Below are 24274 nucleotides of genomic sequence, written 5' to 3' on the forward strand. Positions count from 1 at the left end.
TGGAAAACATCCATAAACATAGCCCATCACCCACGGTATATAGAAAACTGCAAAAGGCAAGATACGAACTATATCAGCTATTCCAATATAAATATGAGCAGAATTTGAGGCGGAATAAAGCGAAATATTATTGGCAGGGGAATAAGGCGAGTAAAATACTTGCCAATAAGATTAAAGTGAGATTAACAAAGCAAAAAATAGCTCACATACAAGATGATCAAAAGAACAAAATATACAACCCTAAAGAAATTGCGAATACTTTCGCAAAATATTACTCCTCACTCTATAATCTCAAGACCGACAACCTTATCCCACAACCCAACGCTGAGCTAATTAATAATTTCCTGAATAGCATATCCCTACCCCAAATCCCAGAGGATAAATTGATGGCAATAAATCAACCTATAAGCCAAAAAGAAATCCAACAAACCATTCAGGCAACAAAAAATAATAAATCCCCAGGACCGGATGGTATAACTAATGAATACTTGAAGTTATTCAACCAAATATTGTCCCCACATCTATTATTAGTCTTCCAAAATATATTTGAAACAGGCAAAATACGAGAAGAAATGTTACAAGCGACTATAGTCCACCTCCCCAAGCCAGGGAAAACGCCCGATCATCCAAGTAATTTCAGGCCAATATCCCTTCTAAATACTGACCTCAAGCTGTACTCAAAAATCCTAGCAAATAGACTCTCCGATGTGATCCCTTCCCTGGTGCACAGAGACCAGGTTGGATTTATCAAATCTAGACAGACATTGGACGGCACCAGACGAATGATTGACCTCATCCATGTGGCGGGGAAGGACAGGACGCCTTCTCTGCTCCTATCCCTGGACGCGGAGAAGGCGTTCGATCGGGTGCATTGGGGATACCTGTTTGAGGTTCTGGCCAGATTCGGATTTACGGGTAATATTGCTAAAGCAATCACTCTGCTATATTCTCACCCATCAGCATCGGTTTCTGTCTCTGGAATGATGTCGGACAGGTTTACTATTACTAACGGGACGAGACAGGGGTGTCCGCTATCACCCCTTATATTTGCTTTGGTGATTGAGCCTCTAGTGCAGAAAATTAGATCACACTCGATGATATCAGGAATTCAGGTGAATAAAACGGAACACAAAATAGGTTTATTTGCTGATGACATCATTCTAGCGTTAACAAACCCGACAGAATCATTACCGGCAGCAATGCAAGTAATCGATTCATATACTAAAATATCATATTATAAGCTGAACGTGTCTAAATGCCAGGTATTAAACCCAACCCCTCTCACAAAACACCCCAAAAACTTTGAGAATAAATACCCTTTTAAGTGGGAAAATGACCATATTAAGTATTTAGGTACTCGGCTGACACTCTCGGCAGATAAAATGCTATCATTGAATTATGAGTCTGTGAGGAAGAAAATCCAAACTGACATGTTACGTATGAAGAAACACGAACTATCATGGCTGGGCAGGATTGCTTCGGTGAAAATGTTCATTCTCCCACAAATACTGTATTTGTTCCGCAATCTCCCCATCATATTCCCAATGAAAATATTAAAAGAGATTCAAGCAATGATTTTAAAATACATTTGGCAAGAGAGAAAACCCAGAGTCCAAGCGGACACGCGTTACATCCCTATGAGTAAGGGTGCCCCTCAGTGGTCCGGTACTACAGGGCCGCATTATTCGAACAGTTACGATTCATGTGGAATAATGATGATGATCGGCACTGGATAGCAATTGAAAAACATTTGATGAGAACCTCCAATGTCTCAGCTTTTTACCATGCACATCAAACTAAAGTCCCTAATAGAAACCTAAAAATGTCCCCAACAATAGACGCGGCTCTGGAGCTATGGAGAGTGTTGACTAATAAATTAGGCTTTATACAAACCGCATTCCTCAAAGCTCCTATAGAGACACTGAAGCATTGTATCCCGGACCTCAAACTTAAAAATTGGAATTTACCCAAATCCACCTCAATTGGGAACTTGTATGAGGGGGAGGAATTAATTACTTTTACATCAGTGAGAGATAAATACAATGTTCCTCAAAGGGATTTTTACAAATATTTGCAGATCCGGCATTTTCTAACTGAAAGGAAAAAACAGATGCCTGCACCGCCATCTAAACTTTACTCTATGCTGATGAACCCGACATCACAGATTAGGGCGCTGTCCACAAGCTACGACTGTATGTTGGAGAATACCCTGCCCTCTCTAACTACATACCTGCAAAAGTGGGAAAAAGACCTAAACTGCACATTCACACCGGATCAGTGGAGGGCAGCCTTCTTAGTTATTGGAAGCCAATCTAAATGTACTAACCACATAGAAAACGCCAAGAAATTGTTATATCGGTGGTATTTCACTCCCAGTAGATTGTCTAGGATGTTCCGCACTTCCCCAGACACGTGCTGGAGGTGTGGGAGACCCCTGTGCAGACATGTTACATATATGGTGGAGTTGTGACAGAATTAGACGTCTGTGGGAAGCCATAGATCTTCTGATGTCCCAGATTTGTGGTATACCGGTGAATCTTAATGCACAGCAGGCGTTACTCGCTATTGATTTGGACTCGTTTCCCTATGAGTTCCGTACAGTGATTGTACATATTATTGTAGCAACAAGAATCAAAATTGCTAGTTACTGGAAAAACTCCAAGTGCCCCTCACTGCCCGAGGTCGTATCACTTATCAACGAAAATTGCCTATCAGAAAAAATAATCGCTACATCTAATAATAATATAGCTCAATTTCATAAAAAATGGAACAATTGGTTATCTTTCCGTTTAAATACCGTTCTTAAATAACTTTGCAGATTCGCATATAGAGAATGTGATTGGATAGTTATTGTAATGTCACCATATCCCCTATCCTCTTCCCTTCCCTAATCCCCATAACGTTGTGTTAATTATTAAGAATTTAATGTCAATAAGATGTAATGCTCGACACAATTTGTAAATAAATAAAAATTTATGTTTCAAAAAAAGATATCCTGAGACACAAAAATACACAATGAAAATGGGAGACGTTTATTAACATCCTGGATAGGACCTGTGCACAGTATATACCGTATGGGAATAAACATACTAGAAATAGGAGGAAACCAATATGGCTAAATAGAGCTGTAAGGGACCCAATAAGTGACAAAAAGAAAGCATTTAGAGAATTAAAGGAAGTAGGTATTGAGGAGGCATTAAATAAATACAAAAAAATAAATAAATTCTGTAAAAAGCAAATCAAGGCAGCAAAGATTGAGACAGAGAGACTCATTGCCAGAGAGAGTAAAAATAATCCCAAAATATTCTTTAACTACATAAATAGTAAGAAACTAAAAAATGATAGTGTTGGCCCCCTTAACCCCTTTCTGCCATCTGACGTACTATTGCGTCCATGTGGGGTGGGCCCTACTTCCCAAGGACGCAATAGTACGTCATGCCCTTTAATGCGACACTGCGACTTAAGTCGCAGTGATCGCATTAAAATTCCGACGCCATCTTACCTGCAGGAAGATGGTGTCGGCATCCTAGGGCCTGTCGCCGCCCCCCCGGCCTCCCGATCGCTGTGATTGGCTGCTCAATTCTGAGCAGCCAATCGCAGCCTTTCTCATTGTTTCAGCCAATCAATTTGGCTGAAACAGTGAGGTCCCAGCCTAGGATCGAGTACCGATGTACTCGATCCTAGGCCAGTGCCTGGCAATGCCAGGCATGTGCCCAAACCCCCCCGGGATTGGCGCGATCGCGATAGATCGATCGCGCCAATCGCAGGGCACAGCGGCGGTGTTACCGCTCTGTGCCCTGCCCCTATCTGCGCACTCTGCAGCCCCTGGCCATGGCTCCGGATCTCCTGCCATGGCTCCGGAGCATTCAACTCTGATTGGCGCGATCGACGATCACATCGATCGCGCCAATCGCAGGACACAGCGACGGTGTTACCGCCGCTGCTGTGTCCTGCCTACCTGCGCGCTCTGCAGCCCCGTGTTCCCAGTCTGATTGGCGCGATCGATGTGATCGTCGATCGCGCCAATCACAGGGCACAGCAGCGGTGTGACCGCGCTGTGCCCTGCCGGTGACCTGCCGGTCACCTGCCTGTCACCTGCTGGTGACCTGCCGGTGACCTGCCTATGATCGGAGCTGTGAGCTCCGATCATAGGCTGGTGCATAGCAACACCAGCGTCACCAGGGCCTTCTTTGATTGGTGGGATCGATGTGATCATCGATCCCACCAATCACAGGTCACAGCAGCGGTGTGACCGCTCTGTGACCTGTCTCACCTGCCCCTGACCTGTGTAACTGCTCTGAAGGAATCCTCACACTTGGTGAGGATTCCTTCAGAGCGGTCACGCTTTGAGATCCCCTCCTGTGCTGAGACTTGTGGTGCCACAGTAGCCTGTGACACCACAATTCTAGCTAAAGAAAGAAGAGAGAAGAAAGAAGAGAGACTACAAACCGTAAGTGTTGATACCCCGATCCCGGCCCGAGCTCTATTCATCCCCCCTTCTCCCGTCCCCCCTTCTTCCATCCCCCCTTCTTCCATCCCCCCTTCTCCCATCCCCCCTTCTCCAATCCCCCCTCCTTGCGCCGTATCCGTGCCCAAATTTAGCAGCCGCCGAGCGTTGATTGGTGACGCAGTTCACCTATCAACACTCGTGCTCGCTTTTTTTTTCCCCATCCCCGTGCGCTCCTCCAGCCGCTGCGTCTAATCCGTGCCTTTTCTTTTTTTTTTCCCCCATCCCCTTGCGCTCCCCCAGCCGCCGCATCTAATCTGTGCCTTCCCTTTTCTTTTTTTCTCTTTCCCCATCTCCGTGCGCTCCTCCAGCCGCTGCGTCTAATCCGTGCCTTTTCTTTCTTTTTTTTCCCCCATCCCCTTGCGCTCCCCCAGCCGCCGCATCTAATCTGTGCCTTCCCTTTTCTTTTTTTTTCTTTCCCCATCTCCGTGCGCTCCTCCAGCCGCTGTGTCTAATCCGTGCCTTTTCTTTTTTTTTTCCCCCATCCCCTTGCGCTCCCCCAGCTGCCGCGTCTAATCTGTGCCTTCCCTTTTCTTTTTTTTTTCTTTCCCCATCTCCGTGCGCTCCTCCAGCCGCTGCGTCTAATCCGTGCCTTTTCTTTTTTTTTTTCCCCCATCCCCTTGCGCTCCCCCAGCCGCCGCGTCTAATCTGTGCCTTCCCTTTTCTTTTTTTTTTCTTTCCCCATCTCCGTGCGCTCCTCCAGCCTCTGCGTCTAATCCGTGCCTTTTCTTTTTTTTTTCCCCCATCCCCTTGCGCTCCCCCAGCCGCCGCATCTAATCTGTGCCTTCCCTTTTCTTTTTTTCTCTTTCCCCATCTCCGTGCGCTCCTCCAGCCGCTGCGTCTAATCCGTGCCTTTTCTTTCTTTTTTTTCCCCCATCCCCTTGCCCTCCCCCAGCCGCCGCATCTAATCTGTGCCTTCCCTTTTCTTTTTTTTTCTTTCCCCATCTCCGTGCGCTCCTCCAGCCGCTGCGTCTAATCCGTGCCTTTTTTTTTTTTTTTCCCCCATCCCCTTGCGCTCCCCCAGCCGCCGCATCTTATCTGTGCCTTCCCTTTTCACATCCCCGTTCGCACACCCAGCAGCCACCGAACTCTGATAAGTGAACCGTGTCACTTAGAGCTCTCGTGCCTGGCGTTTTTTCTACATCCCAGTTCGTACACCCAGCAGGCGCCGAAATTTGACGCGGTTCACTTATCAGAGCTAGGGCCTGCTGTTTTAGACTTTTCCTTTCACAAGTATTTTTTTCTCCCCTTTACTTTTTCTTTCCCTTTAGCTTTTTCTTTTAAGAATAGTTTGCACCAAACACTATCCCCCCACACGTACACATAGTTCCCAATAAATTACACCCAAGCACCATACTCATAAAAAAAATGTCCCGCTCGTCCCGTTCGTCCCAACAGCGCTATTCAGCGGAGGAGGCATATGCTTTCCTTGCCTCCGACACTGATAGCGAGGGAGAGGATCCCACTTTTCATTATTTTTCTGATTCTTCCTCATCCTCTTCCTCCTCCTCATCTTCCTCCTCCGGCCCTGCGGAACCGCCACGCAGACGCCGCAGGACAGAAGTGCCCATCATTCATGAAGATGAAGATGAGGCAGGGCCCACTCCTGAAGATGAACCAGCGCGCCCCTCTTCGGACCCCGTATGGACCTCGCCCCCCGAAAATTACGAGCCACTGATTCCTGATTTTGTGGCAGAATCAGGAATCAGTTTTGACACCACCGGCCTCACAGAAATAGACTTTTTCAAAGTCTTTTTCTCTGAGGATTTTGTTAACCTCATGGTGGAGCAAACTAATTTGTATGCTCGTCAATTTTTGGAGCAAAACACCAGTTCATCATATTCTAACTGGTCTCCTGTAGACGCAGTTGAAATGATGCAGTTTTGGGGCCTGATGCTTCATATGGGGCTCCTGAAGAAGCCAGAAGTTCGGCAATATTGGAGTGCTGATATTTTATTCAACACTCCAGTGTTCCGAATGGTCATGGTCCGAACGCGTTTTGAGGCCATCCATAAATTCCTGCATTATTCCGATAATGCACAGTGTCCCGCACGAGATGACCCCAACTTTGACCGTCTGTTCAAAGTTCGGCCTGTCATCGAACACTTCAACAAAAAGTTCGGTGAAGTGTATGTGCCCAAAAGGGACATCTGCGTGGATGAGTCCTTGGTTCATTTTAAGGGGCGGCTCAGATTCCGTCAATACCTGCCCAGCAAGAGGGCCAGGTACGGAATCAAACTCTACAAGCTGTGTGAGAGTACCTCAGGGTACACCTACAGCTTTAGAGTCTACGAGGGGAAGGACAGCAGGATTGAACCGCCTGAGTGTCCCCCTGTCCTGGGAGTGAGTGGGAAAATAGTGTGGGATTTGGTGCACCCACTGCTGGATAAAGGTTATCACCTCTATACTGATAACTTTTATACCAGCATCCCACTCTACAAATCCCTCTCTGCGCGAGGTACCGCAGCCTGCGGTACTGTCCGCAAAAATCAGAGAGGCCTCCCAAAGACGCTACTTGGGCAGATGCTCAGAAAAGGTGAGAGCAGAGCCCAATGTAGCGACCACCTGCTGGTGGTCAAGTACAAGGACAAGAGGGATGTCCTTCTCTTGACCACCATACACGGTGATGGCAGTGCCCTCAGCACTGTACGGGGTACCTCTACACAGGTCTGCAAACCGGACTGTGTACTGGGGTACAACCAAAAGCATGGGGGGCGTTGATCTCTCCGATCAGCTCCTCCAACCGTACAGTGCTTTGAGGAAGGCCAAGGTGTGGTACAAAAAGCTGTCCGTGTACATCGTACAAATGGCAATGCTCAACGCTTTCCTGCTGTCACAATGTGCACGCCACAGCGATACGTCGTACCTTCAGTTCCAGGAGGTAGTGGTTAAGGCCCTGTTATTTGGCACGAGGGAAGGAGCGGGCCCCAGTACTTCCGGAACTGAAGGTGCTCGTATCGTACCAGGTCAGCATTTCCCGGGGGAGGTCCCGCAAACTGCAAAAAGAGGTAGGTCGCAAAAAAGGTGCCGAGTGTGTTACAAAAGGGGAATACGCAAGGACACCACTTATCAATGCGACACCTGCCCCGAAAAACCTGGCCTGTGTATGAAGGATTGCTTCAGATTGTACCACACCTCCATGCACTACTAATTTACTTTACAGGAAACAGTAGATTAGTTCCAAAAAGGGGGCACATCTATGTAAGTTCATTGGGGGTCTAGTTTACAAAATGTCACTTGTGGTTTTTTTTTTTACTGTTTGGGCACATCAGGGGCTGTGCAAACGGAACATGATGTCCGCGTACCATTCCATCAAAGTCTGCTTTTCAAAGCGTCATTACTTCCCTTCCGAGCCCCGAAGTGTACCCAAACAGTAGTTTTCTCCCACATGTGGGGTATCAGCGTACTCAGGACAAATTGGACAACAACTTTTGGGGTCCAATTTCTCCTGTTACACTTGGGAAAATTAAAAATTGGGGACTAAATGATCATTTTTGTAGGAAAAAATAGGATATTTTATTTTCACGCCCGGGCGTTATAAATTTAAGTGAAACACTTGGGGGTTCAAAATTCTCACCACACACCTAGATAAGTTCCCAGTTAGGTCTAGTTTCCAAAATGGGGTCACTTGTGGGGGATTTCTACTGTTCAGGCACATCAGGGGCTCTGCAAACGGAACATGATGTCCGCGTACCATTCCATCAACGTCTGCTTTTCAAAGCGTCACTACTTCCCTTCCGAACCCCGAAGTGTACCCAAACAGTAGTTTTCTCCCACATGTGGGGTATCAGCGTACTCAGGACAAATTGGACAACAATATTTGGGGTCCAACTTCTCCTGTTACACTTGGGAAAATTAAAAATTGGGGACAAAATGATCACGTTTGTGGAAAAAATAGGATTTTTTATTTTCACGCCCAGGCATTATAAACTTTCGTGAAGCACTTGGGGGATAAAAGTGCTCACGACACATCTAGATAAGTTCCTTAGGGGGTCTAGTTTCCAAAATGGGGTCACTTGTGGGGGGTTTCCACTGTTTAGGCACATCATGGGCTCGCCAAACGCGACATGGCGTCCGATCTCAATTCCAGCCAATTTTAGATTGAAAATGTCAAACGGCGCTCCTTTTCTTCTGAGCCCTGCCGTGCGCCCAAAAAGTGGTTCCCCCTCACATGTGGGGTATCAGCGTACTCATGACAAATTGGACAACAACTTTTGAGGTCCATTTCATCTTTTTACCCTTGGGAAATTAAAAAAATTATTGCTGAAAGATCATTTTTGTGACTAAAAAGTAAAATGTTAATTTTTTCCTTCCATGTTGCTTCTGCTGCTGTGAAACACCTGAAGGGTTAATCAACTTATTGAATTTGGTTTTGCGCACCTTGAGGGGTGCAGTTTTTAGAATGGTGTCACTTTTGGGTATTTTCTGCCATATAGACCCCTCAAAATGACTTCAAATGTGAGGTGGTCCCTAAAAAAAATGGTTTTCTAAATTTTGTTGTAAAAATGAGAAATTGCTGGTCAAATTTTAACCCTTATAACTTTGTAGAAAAAAAAAATGTTGTCTCCAAAATTGTGCTGATGTAAAGTAGACATGTGGGAAATGTTATTCATTAACTATATTGTGTCACATATCTCTCTGGCTTAACAGAATAAAAATTCAAAGTTGGAAAATTGCGAAATTTTCAAAATTTTCGCCAAATTTCCGTTTTTTTCACAAATAAACGCAAGTTATATCGAAGAAATTTTACCACTATCATGAAGTACAATATGTTACAAGAAAACAATGTCAGAATCACCGGGATCCGTTGAAGCGTTCCAGAGTTATAACCTCATAAAGGGAGAGTGGTCAGAATTGTAAAAATTGGCCCGGTCCATAACGTGCAAACCACCCTTGGGGGTAAAGGGGTTAAAAATAGTCTGGGTGAGATGGTGGATGAGGATGAGGAAAAAGCCAATATGCTAAATGACTTTTTTTCATCAGTATTTACACAAGAAAATCCCATGGCAGACAAAATGACTAGTGATAAAAATTCCCCATTAAATGTCACCTGCTTAACCCAGCAGGAAGTGCGGCGGCGTCTAAAAATCACTAAAATTGACAAATCTCCGGGCCCGGATGGGATACACCCCCGAGTACTCTAGGAATTAAGTACAGTCATTGATAGACCATTATTTTTAATCTTTAAAGACTCCATAATAACAGGGTGTGTACCACAGGACTGGCGTATAGCAAATGTGGTGCCAATATTCAAAAAGGGGACAAAAACTGAACTCGGAAATTATCGGCCAGTAAGCTTAACTTCTACTGTGGGTAAAATCCTGGAGGGCATTCTAAGGGATGCTATACTGGAAAATCTGAAGAGGATTAACCACATGACCCAGTATCAGCACGGGTTTACTAGGGACCGTTCATGTCAGACTAATTTGATCAGTTTCTATGAAGAGGTAAGTTCCGGACTGGACCAAAGGAACCCAGTAGATGTAGTGTATATGGATTTTTCAAAAGCCTTTGATACGGTGCCACACAAAAGGTTGATACATAAAATGAGAATAATGGGGATAGGGGAAAATATGTGTAAGTGGGTTGAGAGCTGGCTCAGGGATAGGAAACAAAGGGTGGTTATTAATGGAAAAAAGGCAGGGAGCCAGCACACCGAGGAAATGCAGGAAGCACGGATCTCCGCGTTTCGACCAAGCTGTCTTTATTACAGCTGTGATAAAGACCGCTTGGTCGAAACGCGTCGCTCGCCTTACTATGTGTATGATGCCGTCCCAGGAGTTGTCTCCTTATTTTAATATGTTGGATTAAACTTTTATATTTTATTTGGAAGCTGGATTATCTTTTCGTTTTCTTGGTTATTAATGGAACACACTCGGACTGGGTAGCGGTTAGCAGTGGGGTACCACAGGGGTCAGTATTGGGCCCTCTTCTTTTTAACATATTTATTAATGACCTTGTAGGGGGCATTCAGAGTAGAATTTCAATATTTGCAGATGACACTAAACTCTGCAGGGTAATCAATACAGAGGAGGACAATTTTATATTACAGGATGATTTATGTAAACTAGAAGTTTGGGCTGATAAATGGCAAATGAGCTTTAATAGGGATAAATGTAAGGTCATGCACTTGGGTAGAAGTAATAAGATGTATAATTATGTGCTTAATTCTAAAACTCTGGGCAAAACCGTCAATGAAAAAGACCTGGGTGTATGGGTGGATGACAAACTCATATTCAGTGGCCAGTGTCAGGCAGCTGCTACAAAGGCAAATAAAATAATGGGATGCAGTAAAAGAGGCATAGATGCTCATGAGGAGAACATAATTTTACCTCTATACAAGTGACTTGTTCGACCACACTTAGAATACTGTGCACAGTTCTGGTCTCCGGTGTATAAGAAAGACATAGTTGAACTGGAGCGGGTGCAGAGAAGAGCGACCAAGGTTATTAGAGGACTGGGGGGTCTGCAATACCAAGATAGGTTATTACACTTGGGGCTGTTTAGTTTGGAAAAACGAAGGCTAAGGGGTGATCTTATTTTAATGTATAAATATATGAGGGGACAGTACAAAGACCTTTCTGATGATCTTTTTAATCATAGACCTGAAACCGGGACAAGGGGGCATACTCTACGTTTGGAGGAAAAAAGGTTTAAGCATAATAACAGACGAGGATTCTTTACTGTAAGAGCAGTGAGACTATGGAACTCTCTGCCGTATGATGTTGTAATGAGTGATTCATTACTTACATTTAAGAGGGGACTGGATACATTTCTGGAAAAGTATATTGTTACAGGGTATATACACTAGATTCCTTGATAGGGCGTTGATCCAGGGAACTAGTCTGATTGCCGTATGTGGAATCGGGAAGGAATTTTTTTCCCCAAAGTGGAGCTTACTCTTTGCCACATTTGCCTCTGGTTCAACATGTTAGGGCAAGTTAGGTTAGGCTATGGGTTGAACTAGATGGACTTAAAGTCTTCCTTCAACCTTAATAACTATGTAACTATGTAACTATGATTTAATTGCATAAAAATTAAAAGTTGGAAAATTGCGAAATTTGAAATTTTCGCCAAATTTCCGTTTTTTTTCCACAAATAAACGCAGGTAATATCAAAGAAATGTTACCACTATCATGAAGTACAATATGTCACGAGAAAACAATGTCAGAATCACCGGGATCCGTTGAAGCGTTCCAGAGTTATAACCTCATAAAGGGACAGTGGTCAGAATTGTAAAAATTGGCCTGGTCATTGACATGCAAACCACTCCTCTGGGGTAAAGGGGTTAATACACCTATTTACTATTCACTTGCCTTATGCACCATAGTGCCACCCCTTCTAGCAATTCCCCACAATGGGTATACCTAGCACAGCATTGATCCTCCCCTACGGTATGGTGCTGGCCTCCACCGATAGATCTTGAGCTGAATGCTAGCGCTGACCCTGGACTGAAATTGTCCAGCATTGGTAACATGCACCAGTAATCTCCCGCAAACTATGGGCAGACCAATGTGGAAAGTGATCTGTCCCTGTACTGCAGTGTAAGGCTTTCTGAAGGCCTAGGAGAAAATGACTGCATTTTTATGGGTAGCCTTCGAATATAATACATTCCTGGTTTGTGCTGATTGCACGGTATCTTGTAGCATTGACACCTGCAAATATCAAGGCCTGCTTCAGTGTGTAGGTGGAAATAAATATATAATTGTGCGAATCCTCAGCTCCTCATTGGATGGCAGATCCACACATGAAATCAAAGGTGTCCGTGCACACAAGTATATATACGGTTTTATTTTTTCTATTTGTTTGATTTTTAGTAAATTATTCTTTTTTTTATTGATCTGGACCACACCATCCCCCTTCTTAGCTGCTTCCACTTAGGATCACAATCCTCATTAGTCCCGGTAGTAAATCTGTAAATGATACAGTTCCAATCGCCCGCATCCATACTCGTTAGATGCGTTCCTCATGTAACTCATTTTAGGTTTGCACGGCGGTGGGCGTGAGATGTGTACGTATAGGAGGCTGTTTGGCAACCAGTGGCCTCATTGTAATTTAAATTGACCTGTTCGGCTGCCCCTCGCCCTCATTGTTCCTGCTCACTGTGCAGAAATGAGATGCTGCATTCCACGGCCTGTGTGACCCTAGGAAAAAAGAAATCTGCAAGCGAGGCAGTATCCTAAGCCGCCCTGTGAACTGGCAAGAAGCATCTGCTATGTGTATGAAATAATTCACCCCTAATTGCATTATTTAGGCAGATTGGGCAATCTGTGATATTGCAGTCATGCTGGCAGTTTGCACAGCTAAATTACTGAATCGCTCATGTGCCACATATGCTTTTTTTTCTCGAACTGCTTGCTTTGGAATACACTGCTCAATGACAGTAAAGTGTGATATTTTTTTTCCTTTCCCATATCCTATTGGCCCAGAGGAGATTTATTCTGGATCCATGGTAACAGTATTGGAACCGGGAGGATCTTCAATATCACAATGCCTGCTATCTCAGTAGCTGCCTGATGGACTGTTGAGAAGGGCAGCACATTTCTGTATCAATAATGCCCCTTCAGAAGACGGCTCCAGCTAGCCATGCATTTCAAAGCCGCTGTGAACTAGAAAGGTTTGAGCCATTCCCCCGGCATCCGTCTACTTGCACATCCTCTGAATATTTTAGCTTGCCTCTTGCACAGACACCGTCGTCACATCAGCATGATGGTTGAGTGTATTGAGAAAGCAGGGCAAACATCCTTGTAACTGCGCGCCTGAAGGGGTGGCATTGACCATCATTGATGGCTACTTGTTCTATCAGGTGAAATGATCTCGGAACTCTAGTAATCTTGGAGAAAGGGGGCTGTTCTTGCTCGGAGGGGATGGAGGGGTTAATATCGTGTTGCTGTAATAGATTTCATAGCAGTGACTCAGTCTGCCAGTTCCTGAGAGAGCACAAGCTGCAGTGCTGGTGCAGCTAATGAAGCGGGTTCTTGGGTTGTAATCCTCATTTCTCTCATTCTGACCAGCTCCTCCTCCATTCGTTCCTACATTAAAGTCTGACGATGACACCTCAAATTTTGACGAACCGGAGAAGAATTTACGGGCTTTACCCTCTTCGGGCCACTTGAGCGCTGCAGGTTTCTCGGGCGAAGGGCTGCCGTTTGTGGGCTTTTCATACATCAAGGCTCTTGGCGCATTCACCAAATCTGAGTAAGTACAACGAATGTGTGACTGTCCTGACTTGGCCGGAGAATGCAGGTTCCTGTGACCTGCAGTGCTGTTTGTATGCTATCTGCATCACACTACGCCTGCTGACATGAAGACATATACATCTCCATGGTTTCTTCTGTTTTCTCATGTACCTACTGATAAGTCCATATTAAAGGCTACCTTACCTAATGTGATTGCCTGCTGGATCCAAGTCTAGTCTGATACCTTCTAGAATGAGATGTAATAAGGCTTGAAAAGAACATCTAAAATCAACAGGCTATGGTATAAATGAATACATCCATATAGCCTGGCTGGTGACCTGCTGGGTTCTGGGTTCTGCAGAGGTTTTCTGGACCAGCATTAAAGTACTTAACGTCTATACATTTATTTCATTAGTAAAATGGGAATGCTTTCTTCAAACTTTGGCTAGAAAGGGTGGATCCGCCGTTTCACAGTCTGACCCTGGTAAACATGTCAGGAGGAAAGAGTCAGGTCCTGGTGGATGTGCTGAAGCCGTGGTGGTAATCCTTCAATATTCAGGTTGTAACACCTTTAAGATGAAAGGACGCCAGGCTTCTCCGAAGAGTCTTTGATATTCCATAGAAGCACATTTATCTGCATAGTTCCTGCAGCAGTGGAAGTGTGACACATCTACATTGTATCGGGAGTACTTTAATAACCTGGCTGCTGTTATGCAATCGCCGTTTATGTATTCGTGAGCTCCATTCGAAATTACCCTTCTATTTTGAGAGGAGTCTTGGAGATGGATGGCACAGATTTTTTTTTCTTTTTGCCTGACCCAATATTTGAAGCTTTTGCAAATAATCCTGTATAATGGCACAATGGCCTGCTCTATCCCAATATTGGAAATTGGTTTTGCACTGTATTTGTTGTGCATGATTTTTGGCTCTTAAAATCGTTGCTCATGTCTGGTGACCAAGTCTGAACTATTAATATACATTTTATTAGTCATTACTGTGTAAGGCTTTTCTAAATGACAATTTTAGTGCTTTAATCATTTTTATTATATTTTGTATAGGCAGCATAAAGGGTCGTTGCTGTATGGCCCAGATTTGTAGCCTTTTGGGGCTCGTTGCGGGCCTAATAGGCTCAGCAATGATGTTGGATCATTTCCATAATCTTACTTGCTTATATGGGTAATACACATCATGTTTTACTTAAAAAATAAAATTAAATAAAAAGAAATCACCGTTTCTGTATGATCGGCCTATTGGCTGGCCAGCTAACATATAGTAGTAGTAGTAGTAGTAGCTAATTTTGATCAAGTAGTGAACAATATATTTTTATGTACTATGGTATTCCGTATAGCGCCAACTTATATTGCAGCACTATATAGACATTATCACCACTCACTGTCCCCATTGGGGCTCATAATCTAAATCCCTCTTTTTTTTTCTTCTTGTTTTTAGTTATTCTTATAGGTTAGAATTTCCAACATTGCTTTGGTGATCTTTTTTCAATAAGCCCCCGGTAGGAGTGTCGCAATCATAACAGGAAGTCCTAGAAAATCTGTGATCATTAATATAATTTATGGCTATTTGATTAATGCCAGAGATTTTGGCTTTTAGCAACCTTTATTTTTGAGTGCACTTACGTGATATTACTCTAGGTAGGAGGCAGGAATTATAAATTATTCTTGCATCATATGAAAGGCAATGTGATGTCATGATGACCCAGATTTGTGCATCCCGAGACATGAGTAATTGATGGAGGATGACACTGGCAGTGGTTGCTTTTGTCATTTCTATGTGCGACAGATGATTACTGAAGGTGTATGAATGGTAGGGGAATGAGATGTTAGCAGGAGATGTATGACGAGGGTTATTCAAGTGAATTAAGAAAAGGCCTTCAATGACTAGACTGAAAGGCAATGTCACCTTTTAGATGGTATTCAATGACCGAATGTTGGCTTGTGAAGATAAATATCGTATGCATACGTATGTATTTAGGCTTTCGTTTTACAATGTTCTATCATCTGTTATTCAGGTCCATTGTTTCTGGCTTGGACTCTCCAGCCAAGGCAAGCTCCATGGAGAAGAAGTTATTTCACAAGAGCAAAGAGCTGCAGGACACACAGGACAAATGCCACAAGGTATTTAAATCAACACTTGGCCTCCCTGTTTGCAGCAGAAATTTACTTCCAGTGCGTTCCTGGGGATCAAGAGAGTGGTTTTATCTTTTGGGTCATAGAGCACTTGAGCGACAAGCGTCCGTCATAAAGATGTTCTCACAGATTAACAGTCCTTTTAGTCTTTCAAGTCTCGACTGACTACACTGGATCTCCCACGTTACACCAAGTATAGGAGAGAACCGCCTTGTGTGGGAGACAAGGACAGCTGACTACGTCAACGGATCGATTAATCTGATACTTATGTGGTGTTTTCAAAAAAGTAGACCTTCCTTCTATGCTCATGTAAATCATATTATATTAACTTTTGTATGCAACCGATGGTCTTGCCCAAAGAAAATGGCTGGAATGTGATTATTCTTTTATACTGGACACTTTCTGAAGGACCCATATTTTTTTTATTCACAATATATGTGATAATGATGAGGCAAACCATCTTCTCTCCAGATCTGGATTTGGGATAATACTGACGGGACATGAGCAGGTGAAAATGACTATCTTACCGGAAAGCTGTACGCTGTGGGCTTTTTCATTGGACTGTGTGTAAATGTGACCAGCCAGCCTGTGGATGACTTTGTGAGCCCACCATTAGAAGAAGTGAGCTCGCTGCGACTAATTCGGGCACTAGTTGTGGCAGTAAATAGTTCTTATTCTTAGACGGATTTGCCTACCGTCAGCTGTGTAAATCCTTTGCATTTTTATGTATGTTACAGATGGAGCAAGAAATGACTCGACTACATCGTCGGGTTTCTGAGGTGGAGGCTGTACTCAGCCAAAAAGAAGTTGAATTAAAAGCATCTGAGACACAAAGATCTCTCCTGGAGCAAGACCTGGCCACCTACATCACAGAATGCAGCGTGAGCATCAAACCATGTTCTACTGTAGGGATACTATCCGCGATGTTGTTTATTACATTCTACATATCAGAAGGCTTCTGATTCATAGCAAATACCGTAATAATGTGAAGCACTAAGTTATCCTTAGTTATATATGTGTTTCATTGTCCTCCCCAGTTATTGGTTTATATAAAAGAATTATTTTTTCTAGATTGTTGACTACAGTTGTCTGAGATTCAGATTTTACATAAGTTTAATGCCATGGTCACACTATCAGTATTTGGTCAGTATTTTACATCAGTATTTGTAAGCCAAAGTCAGGAGTGGGTGATAAATGCAGAAGTGGTGATGTGTTTCTACTATGATTTTGGCTTACAAGTACTGATATAAAATACTGACCAAATACTGAATGTGTGAGCGTGGCCAAATAGTGAAAAGGGAAATTGCCAGATCACATATGTTTTCATCTTTTGATTTTGGAAAGCTTGGAGCAGAAGATGTTGGAAGGCGGTGATTAATTGAAAAAGGAGTTGGGCTCGTCCAGCTTGATCCATAAATGTAAGTGGATAAATGTTTGAAATAAAGTGCTAATTTTAACCAATTTGAATCAAGCTAGACAAACCCACTTCCTTTTAAAAAAAAAAAAGTGTAATAGTGCAACTTGTTGGCTCACAAGATCATTCAGGATGATTATTAAGATGGTCATACACTCTAGTTAGCTATTCCCCAGCTGAGCATGCATGGGGAAATTGGAGTGAACTGCTACCAGTCACCTGTGGAAGCCTGTCTCGCATAAGAATGGAAGGATTGAGCATGTTGAAGATCAACATGCCCAACATCTTCTCGTTCGTCTGTCATCTGCTGTTGTGGGAGTTGAAGAATCGCCATCCGTATTAGATGGTCAGCTTGTTGTGCTGAAATCAGCATGTTGATTTTTGCTTTCATCTTCGGTGTATGGGCACTTTTACGCACTTAATAGGCACGTTGGACACTTGTACGTCATAGTGGTATAGTTTGAACAGTTGTAAGATGGATTGAATGCTCTATTGATTAGGGGAAGTAAATTTTACCTACTAGTAATATATTGTATTATTTTTTTTACATTGATGATAGTTTGACCAAGTAGCACTGCCACTGTATGCCACTTATACGTTTGTGTAGGAAATACATTTTCCAGTTGGAGTATTTTTTATGTTGGTTTAAAAAGTAGGATATATATGTAACAATATCAGGTAAGTAAAATCTGTAGTGCCCTATGACTCAAAATAGAAGCCTCATTTTTAGTTGTTGTCTGAAATTACCCTTTGAAGTTACTCCAACCTTGTTCACATGGCAGTATTTCACTTCAGTATTTTGTAAGGATGCTTTCACACTGCGGTCAGGCACCCGTTGAGTGGTGGTAGTAGACTGCGCCTAAGTGTCCGCCTCCAGTAGGCATACACTCCCGAAAATGATGTGCGACAGAGCTGACGTTCGCTCTGCCGAGCCTGAGTGCAGTGCGAGAGCACCCAAAGCTAAAACCAGGAGTGGGTCAGAAATACCGAAATTGTGCAGATATTTGTGTTACACTTTTTCTCTACAGTTTGGCTTATAAATACTGATGTAAAATGCTGACCAAACTGATGTGTGAATGTGTGCTGATTCTCATCTTATTTGCACAGTTATTTGCTCTATAGCCAATCCATTTGATAGAATTGGTCCCTCTTGTTTTCCACGGATTCCAGAGATAATAAAATGTAACAATATTATTATGAGTTAGAATAAGTTAGAATGCAATTATCAATCAGATTCATCTTTTTTTAATATCTGTCAGTTTATTCAAAAATCTATTGTAATTGAGGCTTAGGGTCAAAAAAACATTTTTTTTATGGGGATACAGCACATTATCTACTTTTGATCAGTAGGAAATGTGCGATAACTGACTTGAACAATGCTTGTCCACAAGCGCAGACGTTATCGGCCGACTGCAGTCCACAGTCTGTAGGAGATGTTACTGCTAAATTCCTGCACTCGATGTATAAAGATAGCCCAGGTTCTTATATTAGACAATTCTTCCAAAAAAATGATTCCTAAAATATAGTGAAACTTTTTGCTTATATTAAGCAACTACCAAGCACTACCAACATTCCAGCACTCCCAATATTCGTTTACTATAAAGTCCCATTCATAAGCTTTGATAACTCATCCTGTTTTATTGCTCTAGCTTGTGTCTCTGTTTGAAGTATCAAAAATTGAATGCATAATAGAGTGCATGGCAAGGCTTAAATATATATATATATATATATATATATATATATATATATATATATATATATATTAAATTTGGAAACAGAGAAGTGGTTGCGCTTGTTCGGTTGTAAGTTGCTTTAAAGAGGTATATAATATTGATTAACCATCCTTAGATTTGGTCATCAATATCAGGTCTTTGGGGGCCCCAATACTTGACACCCCGGTCGATACCTTGGTTTTAGCTCCATTTTGCGGCCAAATGTAACCATTAATCACAGCTGAACAGTACCACTCTGCTGATTTTGCAGAAGCTGCTGCCGAAAACTGCAGATCAGCTACTATTTTCTTCTGCTCTGCAGTACCATGCAGCAACCTCTACACATTGAACAAAACTGTGCTGCTCAGGTCTGTTCAATGTTTCCATCCAGTGGAGCTATCAGTAGGTGTTCTGGGTTTCGGACCCCAATCTATCTGATATTAATCACCTGTCCTGAGGATGGATAGGTCATCAATATTTTATACCTAGACAACCACTTTAGATATATCAACCAAACATCTGATTCTAGCGGGAGCAGCGAGCTTCTAAAATGCATGAGGGTGTACCAACTGTACCACAGGAACATCTGTCACGGGAAATGATGCTTGGTTACGTTGACGGTGTCATGCTGGAATCATTTGTTTTCAGGTTATCAGCCGGTTGGAGGAAAATAGTAAAACTTAACTTTTAATCAATAGGTTAAAATCTAGAAAGTGCCGGAAAATAGTGCAAAAAAGTGCTTGTGCTTCAACCATAAGTGCAAATAAAAACCAAACAAATAGCAATTGTACATACCACGTATCTCAATTTTTAGAGACAGTAATTAGGGCTATTGTGTCAAAAAATCCTTTAGCGCCCCTAAATATCATGAAAGATTAATATATCTGTCTCTTGCAAATAAAAGACTCTTCTCTTTCAGATCTCTTATGCAGTCAGTTATATCACCATAGACAAACCACTTCATATATACCCACCTTAAATATACAGCAAGACCACAGAAGACGCATCTCTGTATATAGGTATCAGTGCAGTCAATATCTGACCCTCAATTGCACTTATATTATGTGGTCAATTGTTCACCGCCAATATGCAAGTGTCTCTTATGGAAACATTTAGTGGTAGTACAACATTTAAGAAAGCTCAGAGATTACAGACTCTCCATATTGTAGTATATTACCCAAAGACATCACCAGAATACATAAGTACCTCCCACCTGGGGCAGGCATGTTCGATACATGACTCAAATGGGTATATTTCTCAAAGAAAAGGGTTTTATACTCATCTGCTCGTTTACCGTAGGTTTGATGTCGCTACCCCCCCTGATGAGTCAAAAGATGAAACGCGTAGGGAGACACCAATCGCTAAAAGGATAAGGCGGCATGGCAAACACAGACCAATGCCGGACATGAGATCCTGGATACTCAGATAAGGCACCGGTTGAATATCTGGTCGCGCAGATGAGTATAAAACCCTTTTCTTTGAGAAATATACCCAATTGAGTCATGTATCGAACATGCCTGCTCAGCCTGATCTTCTTCATAGCCTGCTATTTTCACTACATAATGCAATACTGTATTGCTGTGGAGTCGTAGTGGAGATGAATCTGTGCTACACTTTCTGTAAATGCTCAGTAGTGAGACAGTGCTGTGGAGTCGTAGTGGAGATGAATCTGTGCTACACTTTCTGTAAATGCTCAGTAGTGAGGCAGTGCTGTGGAGTCGTAGTGGAGGTGAATCTGTGCTACACTTTCTGTAAATGCTCAGTAGTGAGGCAGTGCTGTGGAGTCGTAGTGGAGGTGAATCTGTGCTACACTTTCTGTAAATGCTCAGTAGTGAGGCAGTGCTGTGGAGTCGTAGTGGAGGTGAATCTGTGCTACACTTTCTGTAAATGCTCAGTAGTGAGGCAGTGCTGTGGAGTCGTAGTGGAGGTGAATCTGTGCTACACTTTCTGTAAATGCTCAGTAGTGAGGCAGTGCTGTGGAGTCGTAGTGGAGGTGAATCTGTGCTACACTTTCTGTAAATGCTCAGTAGTGAGGCAGTGCTGTGGAGTCGTAGTGGAGGTGAATCTGTGCTACACTTTCTGTAAATGCTCAGTAGTGAGGCAGTGCTGTGGAGTCGTAGTGGAGGTGAATCTGTGCTACACTTTCTGTAAATGCTCAGTAGTGAGGCAGTGCTGTGGAGTCGTAGTGGAGGTGAATCTGTGCTACACTTTCTGTAAATGCTCAGTAGTGAGGCAGTGCTGTGGAGTCGTAGTGGAGGTGAATCTGTGCTACACTTTCTGTAAATGCTCAGTAGTGAGGCAGTGCTGTGGAGTCGTAGTGGAGGTGAATCTGTGCTACACTTTCTGTAAATGCTCAGTAGTGAGGCAGTGCTGTGGAGTCGTAGTGGAGATGAATCTGTGCTACACTTTCTGTAAATGCTCAGTAGTGAGGCAGTGCTGTGGAGTCGTAGTGGAGGTGAATCTGTGCTACACTTTCTGTAAATGCTCAGTAGTGAGGCAGTGCTGTGGAGTCGTAGTGGAGATGAATCTGTGCTACACTTTCTGTAAATGCTCAGTAGTGAGGCAGCGCTGTGGAGTCGTAGTGGAGATGAATCTGTGCTACACTTTCTGTAAATGCTCAGTAGTGAGGCAGCGCTGTGGAGTCGTAGTGAAGATGAATCTGTGCTACACTTTCTGTAAATGCTCAGTAGTGAGGCAGCGCTGTGGAGTCGTAGTGAAGATGAATCTGTACTACACTTTCTGTAAATGCTCAGTAGTGAGGCAGCGCTGTGGAGTCGTAGTGAAGATGAATCTGTGCTACACTCTCTGTAAATGCTCAGTAGTGAGGCAGCGCTGTGGAGTCGTAGTGAAGATGAATCTGTGCTACACTTTCTGTAAATGCTCAGTAGTGAGGCAGTGCTGTGGAGTCGTAGTGAAGATGAATCTGTGCTACACTTTCTGTAAATGCTCAGTAGTGAGGCAGTGCTGTGGAGTCGTAGTGAAGATGAATCTGTGCTACACTTTATGAACATTCTCAGTAGGGGGCAAAAGAAGCCACATTTTTTTAAACTTCTGAATGTTTTTAGCACATTCAAATAATGAGAAAAAAGCATAAGCAAATAAGGGACCCCTAATTGTACTAACCTGGACAATCATGTAGACAGGTGACTTTTACCATACTGTCAACACCGTACAAACATAACCTAAAAAATAATGGTGGAATTGCATATTTTCACCATTTCATCTCACATGGATTCAAACCCCCCCCCCTCCAATATTTTTCAGTTTTTCAGAACATTGATTAAATGGATAGTGTTATACAGGCGAGTATCTACACAGCCAACTGCATGGATCTCAGCTGCAGATCCTTCATATGTGCTATACTTCTGCTTCTCCTTTGTTTGTTGGCCCCTTGTGGCTGTCAGACCAATGCTTGAGAGTGGCTGTCATTCACTAATTAGGACAACGGGTATATATTAAGCAATAATCCAAACAAAATTGCTTGTTGTGACTGATAAAAAAGTTAATGTTATGACCTGTCACTGTCATGATAGCATGTCCTTCGTTAAGAGGTTGTCTGATGAAATTGCAGTGATGACGTACCTGTAGGATATATCATTAATATCAGATTTGTGGTTGTCCGGGCAACACATTGTTTAGCTGTTACAAACTCCATCGGCTGTCTGATGTAAACACTTAAAACGGAGCCGGAAAGCACTGCTTTACTCAATGTGTAGCCGCTGTTGCTTGGTTCTGCACAACATCTGCTATCAAAAGAAAAGGAGCTGTTCTTCAGCACCCAACAGCGGCTGCTATATGTTAAATGGCCCCTTCAAACTGTTTACCATCTGTTCTCTATCAGAGCAAATATCAACTGATCAGGATAGGTCATCAATATTATTTTACCACCCCATATAATTGTATGACTTGGGTATCTGCTCTTAGCTCTTCATGCGTGGTATGAGTCGCCCGCCATGGGGTACTCGGTACCGGGTCCTGCGTTCACAGGGGGATGTCACGGTGGCGACCTGGTCTGTGCCCCTGGGCGCCCATGTAAAAGGGAAAGGTCTTTAAAGGAAATAAAGTTTATGTTCGTGACGCCACCTGCGGTATTCGGTCTGCTTTAAGGGGTCCTCTGGGGTGATGTTATGGCAGCTAGATGGTATAACTTCCCACAGGTGAAGTATATCCCCAGGGCTCCCGGTGTGTAGATGGAAGATGGTGAATGGCGCAGTAAAGAACGAGGACACAGGTTTGCAGTCTCTTTACCTGGTTTACTGAAGACTTCAGGCAGCCACAGTCCAGGGTACCAGATCACAGGGCAGGCAGGGTCCGGCTGGCTTGGAGGCAAGTTAGGAGTCCCCTTATCCAGGTGGAAATCAAAGCTTTCCTCTAGCGCCGTGGTGTTGTAGTCCTTTACTGCCTATGGCTTCAGATAAGGTCCTCACGGATGTTCTCTCTCTCTCTGTCCCCCGTATAGGATAGGACACAACCCGTATGACTGGTGACTTGAGCCTGTTTATAGGGAATCTAACACGCCCTGGACTCTCTAGGTGTCACCATGTCTCCTGGGTTTTAGGGCGGACAGGTAACTTGAAGTTCAGCTGTCCTGCCTGTCTCTGATGTAAGTCGTGGAGTCTCTTACAACCTCGGTGTTCCGGCTACCGGTCTCTGCGCCTCAGAAGGAGTCAGCCTGGTCGTGTCTGATCTCCCACTGATATCTTCTCCTGTGCTTCGCTCTCCTACATGCTCACTGTAATATATTCAGCTTTCTGTGTGTCTCTTTTCAGGAGCTGCAGCACTGTGGCTACACAGCTCCGTAAACCCTCTTCTGCCTCAGACTGATCCAGTCTGTTTCCTGGCAAGAACTGACTAACTTTCCCTACAAACTACCATATATATGGGGAATCACTTAGTAAATAGGATCAAAAGCTCCCCCTGGTGGCCTGGAGTGTGAATGTGTTACATGCTTGTGTTTACCTGGTTACAATTATCCCTTCTTGCCTCCAAACGTAACATCACTCTCCCCATGAGGAAAGCAATGCTACAGTGACGACCAGGACCTTGGGGCGTCACAGGTACATTTATTGAGTTTGTCTTTGAAGTTCAGCATTTTGTCCAACAGACTAAAAGATGTCAATGTCTGCAGTGCTGCAACTCCAGTCACTGTATCTTCAGGCTGACATTATGCTTTCCATTACCTGTTGTTAAACTCTTTCACTCTGTATGAACCAATGCCAAGGCTTCTTTAATGACCAAAGCCATTGTTGTGGCCTTTCTGTCCTATGTGTTTTTCTAATTTGGGTATCTCCATTAACCTAAGATTTGGGGTACAGGTC

The 24274-nt window shown here is 43.4% G+C and overlaps 1 protein-coding gene across 2 annotated transcripts in view; it reads left to right on the forward strand.

The window, feature by feature from the left end:
* The window catches only part of CIT (citron rho-interacting serine/threonine kinase), a 254862-nt gene that overhangs the window by 76468 nt on the left and 154120 nt on the right, over positions 1 to 24274 (forward strand). For both annotated transcript variants that reach the window (XM_069758420.1, XM_069758429.1), the window contains exons 10-12: positions 13522 to 13705; positions 15713 to 15818; positions 16568 to 16711. In XM_069758420.1, coding sequence (XP_069614521.1) covers positions 13522 to 13705; positions 15713 to 15818; positions 16568 to 16711 — 434 coding nt within the window. The remainder of the gene's footprint in view (positions 1 to 13521; positions 13706 to 15712; positions 15819 to 16567; positions 16712 to 24274) is intronic.

The sequence above is a fragment of the Ranitomeya imitator genome, chromosome 1 (genome assembly GCF_032444005.1).
Source record: "Ranitomeya imitator isolate aRanImi1 chromosome 1, aRanImi1.pri, whole genome shotgun sequence".
NCBI lineage: Eukaryota > Metazoa > Chordata > Amphibia > Anura > Dendrobatidae > Ranitomeya > Ranitomeya imitator.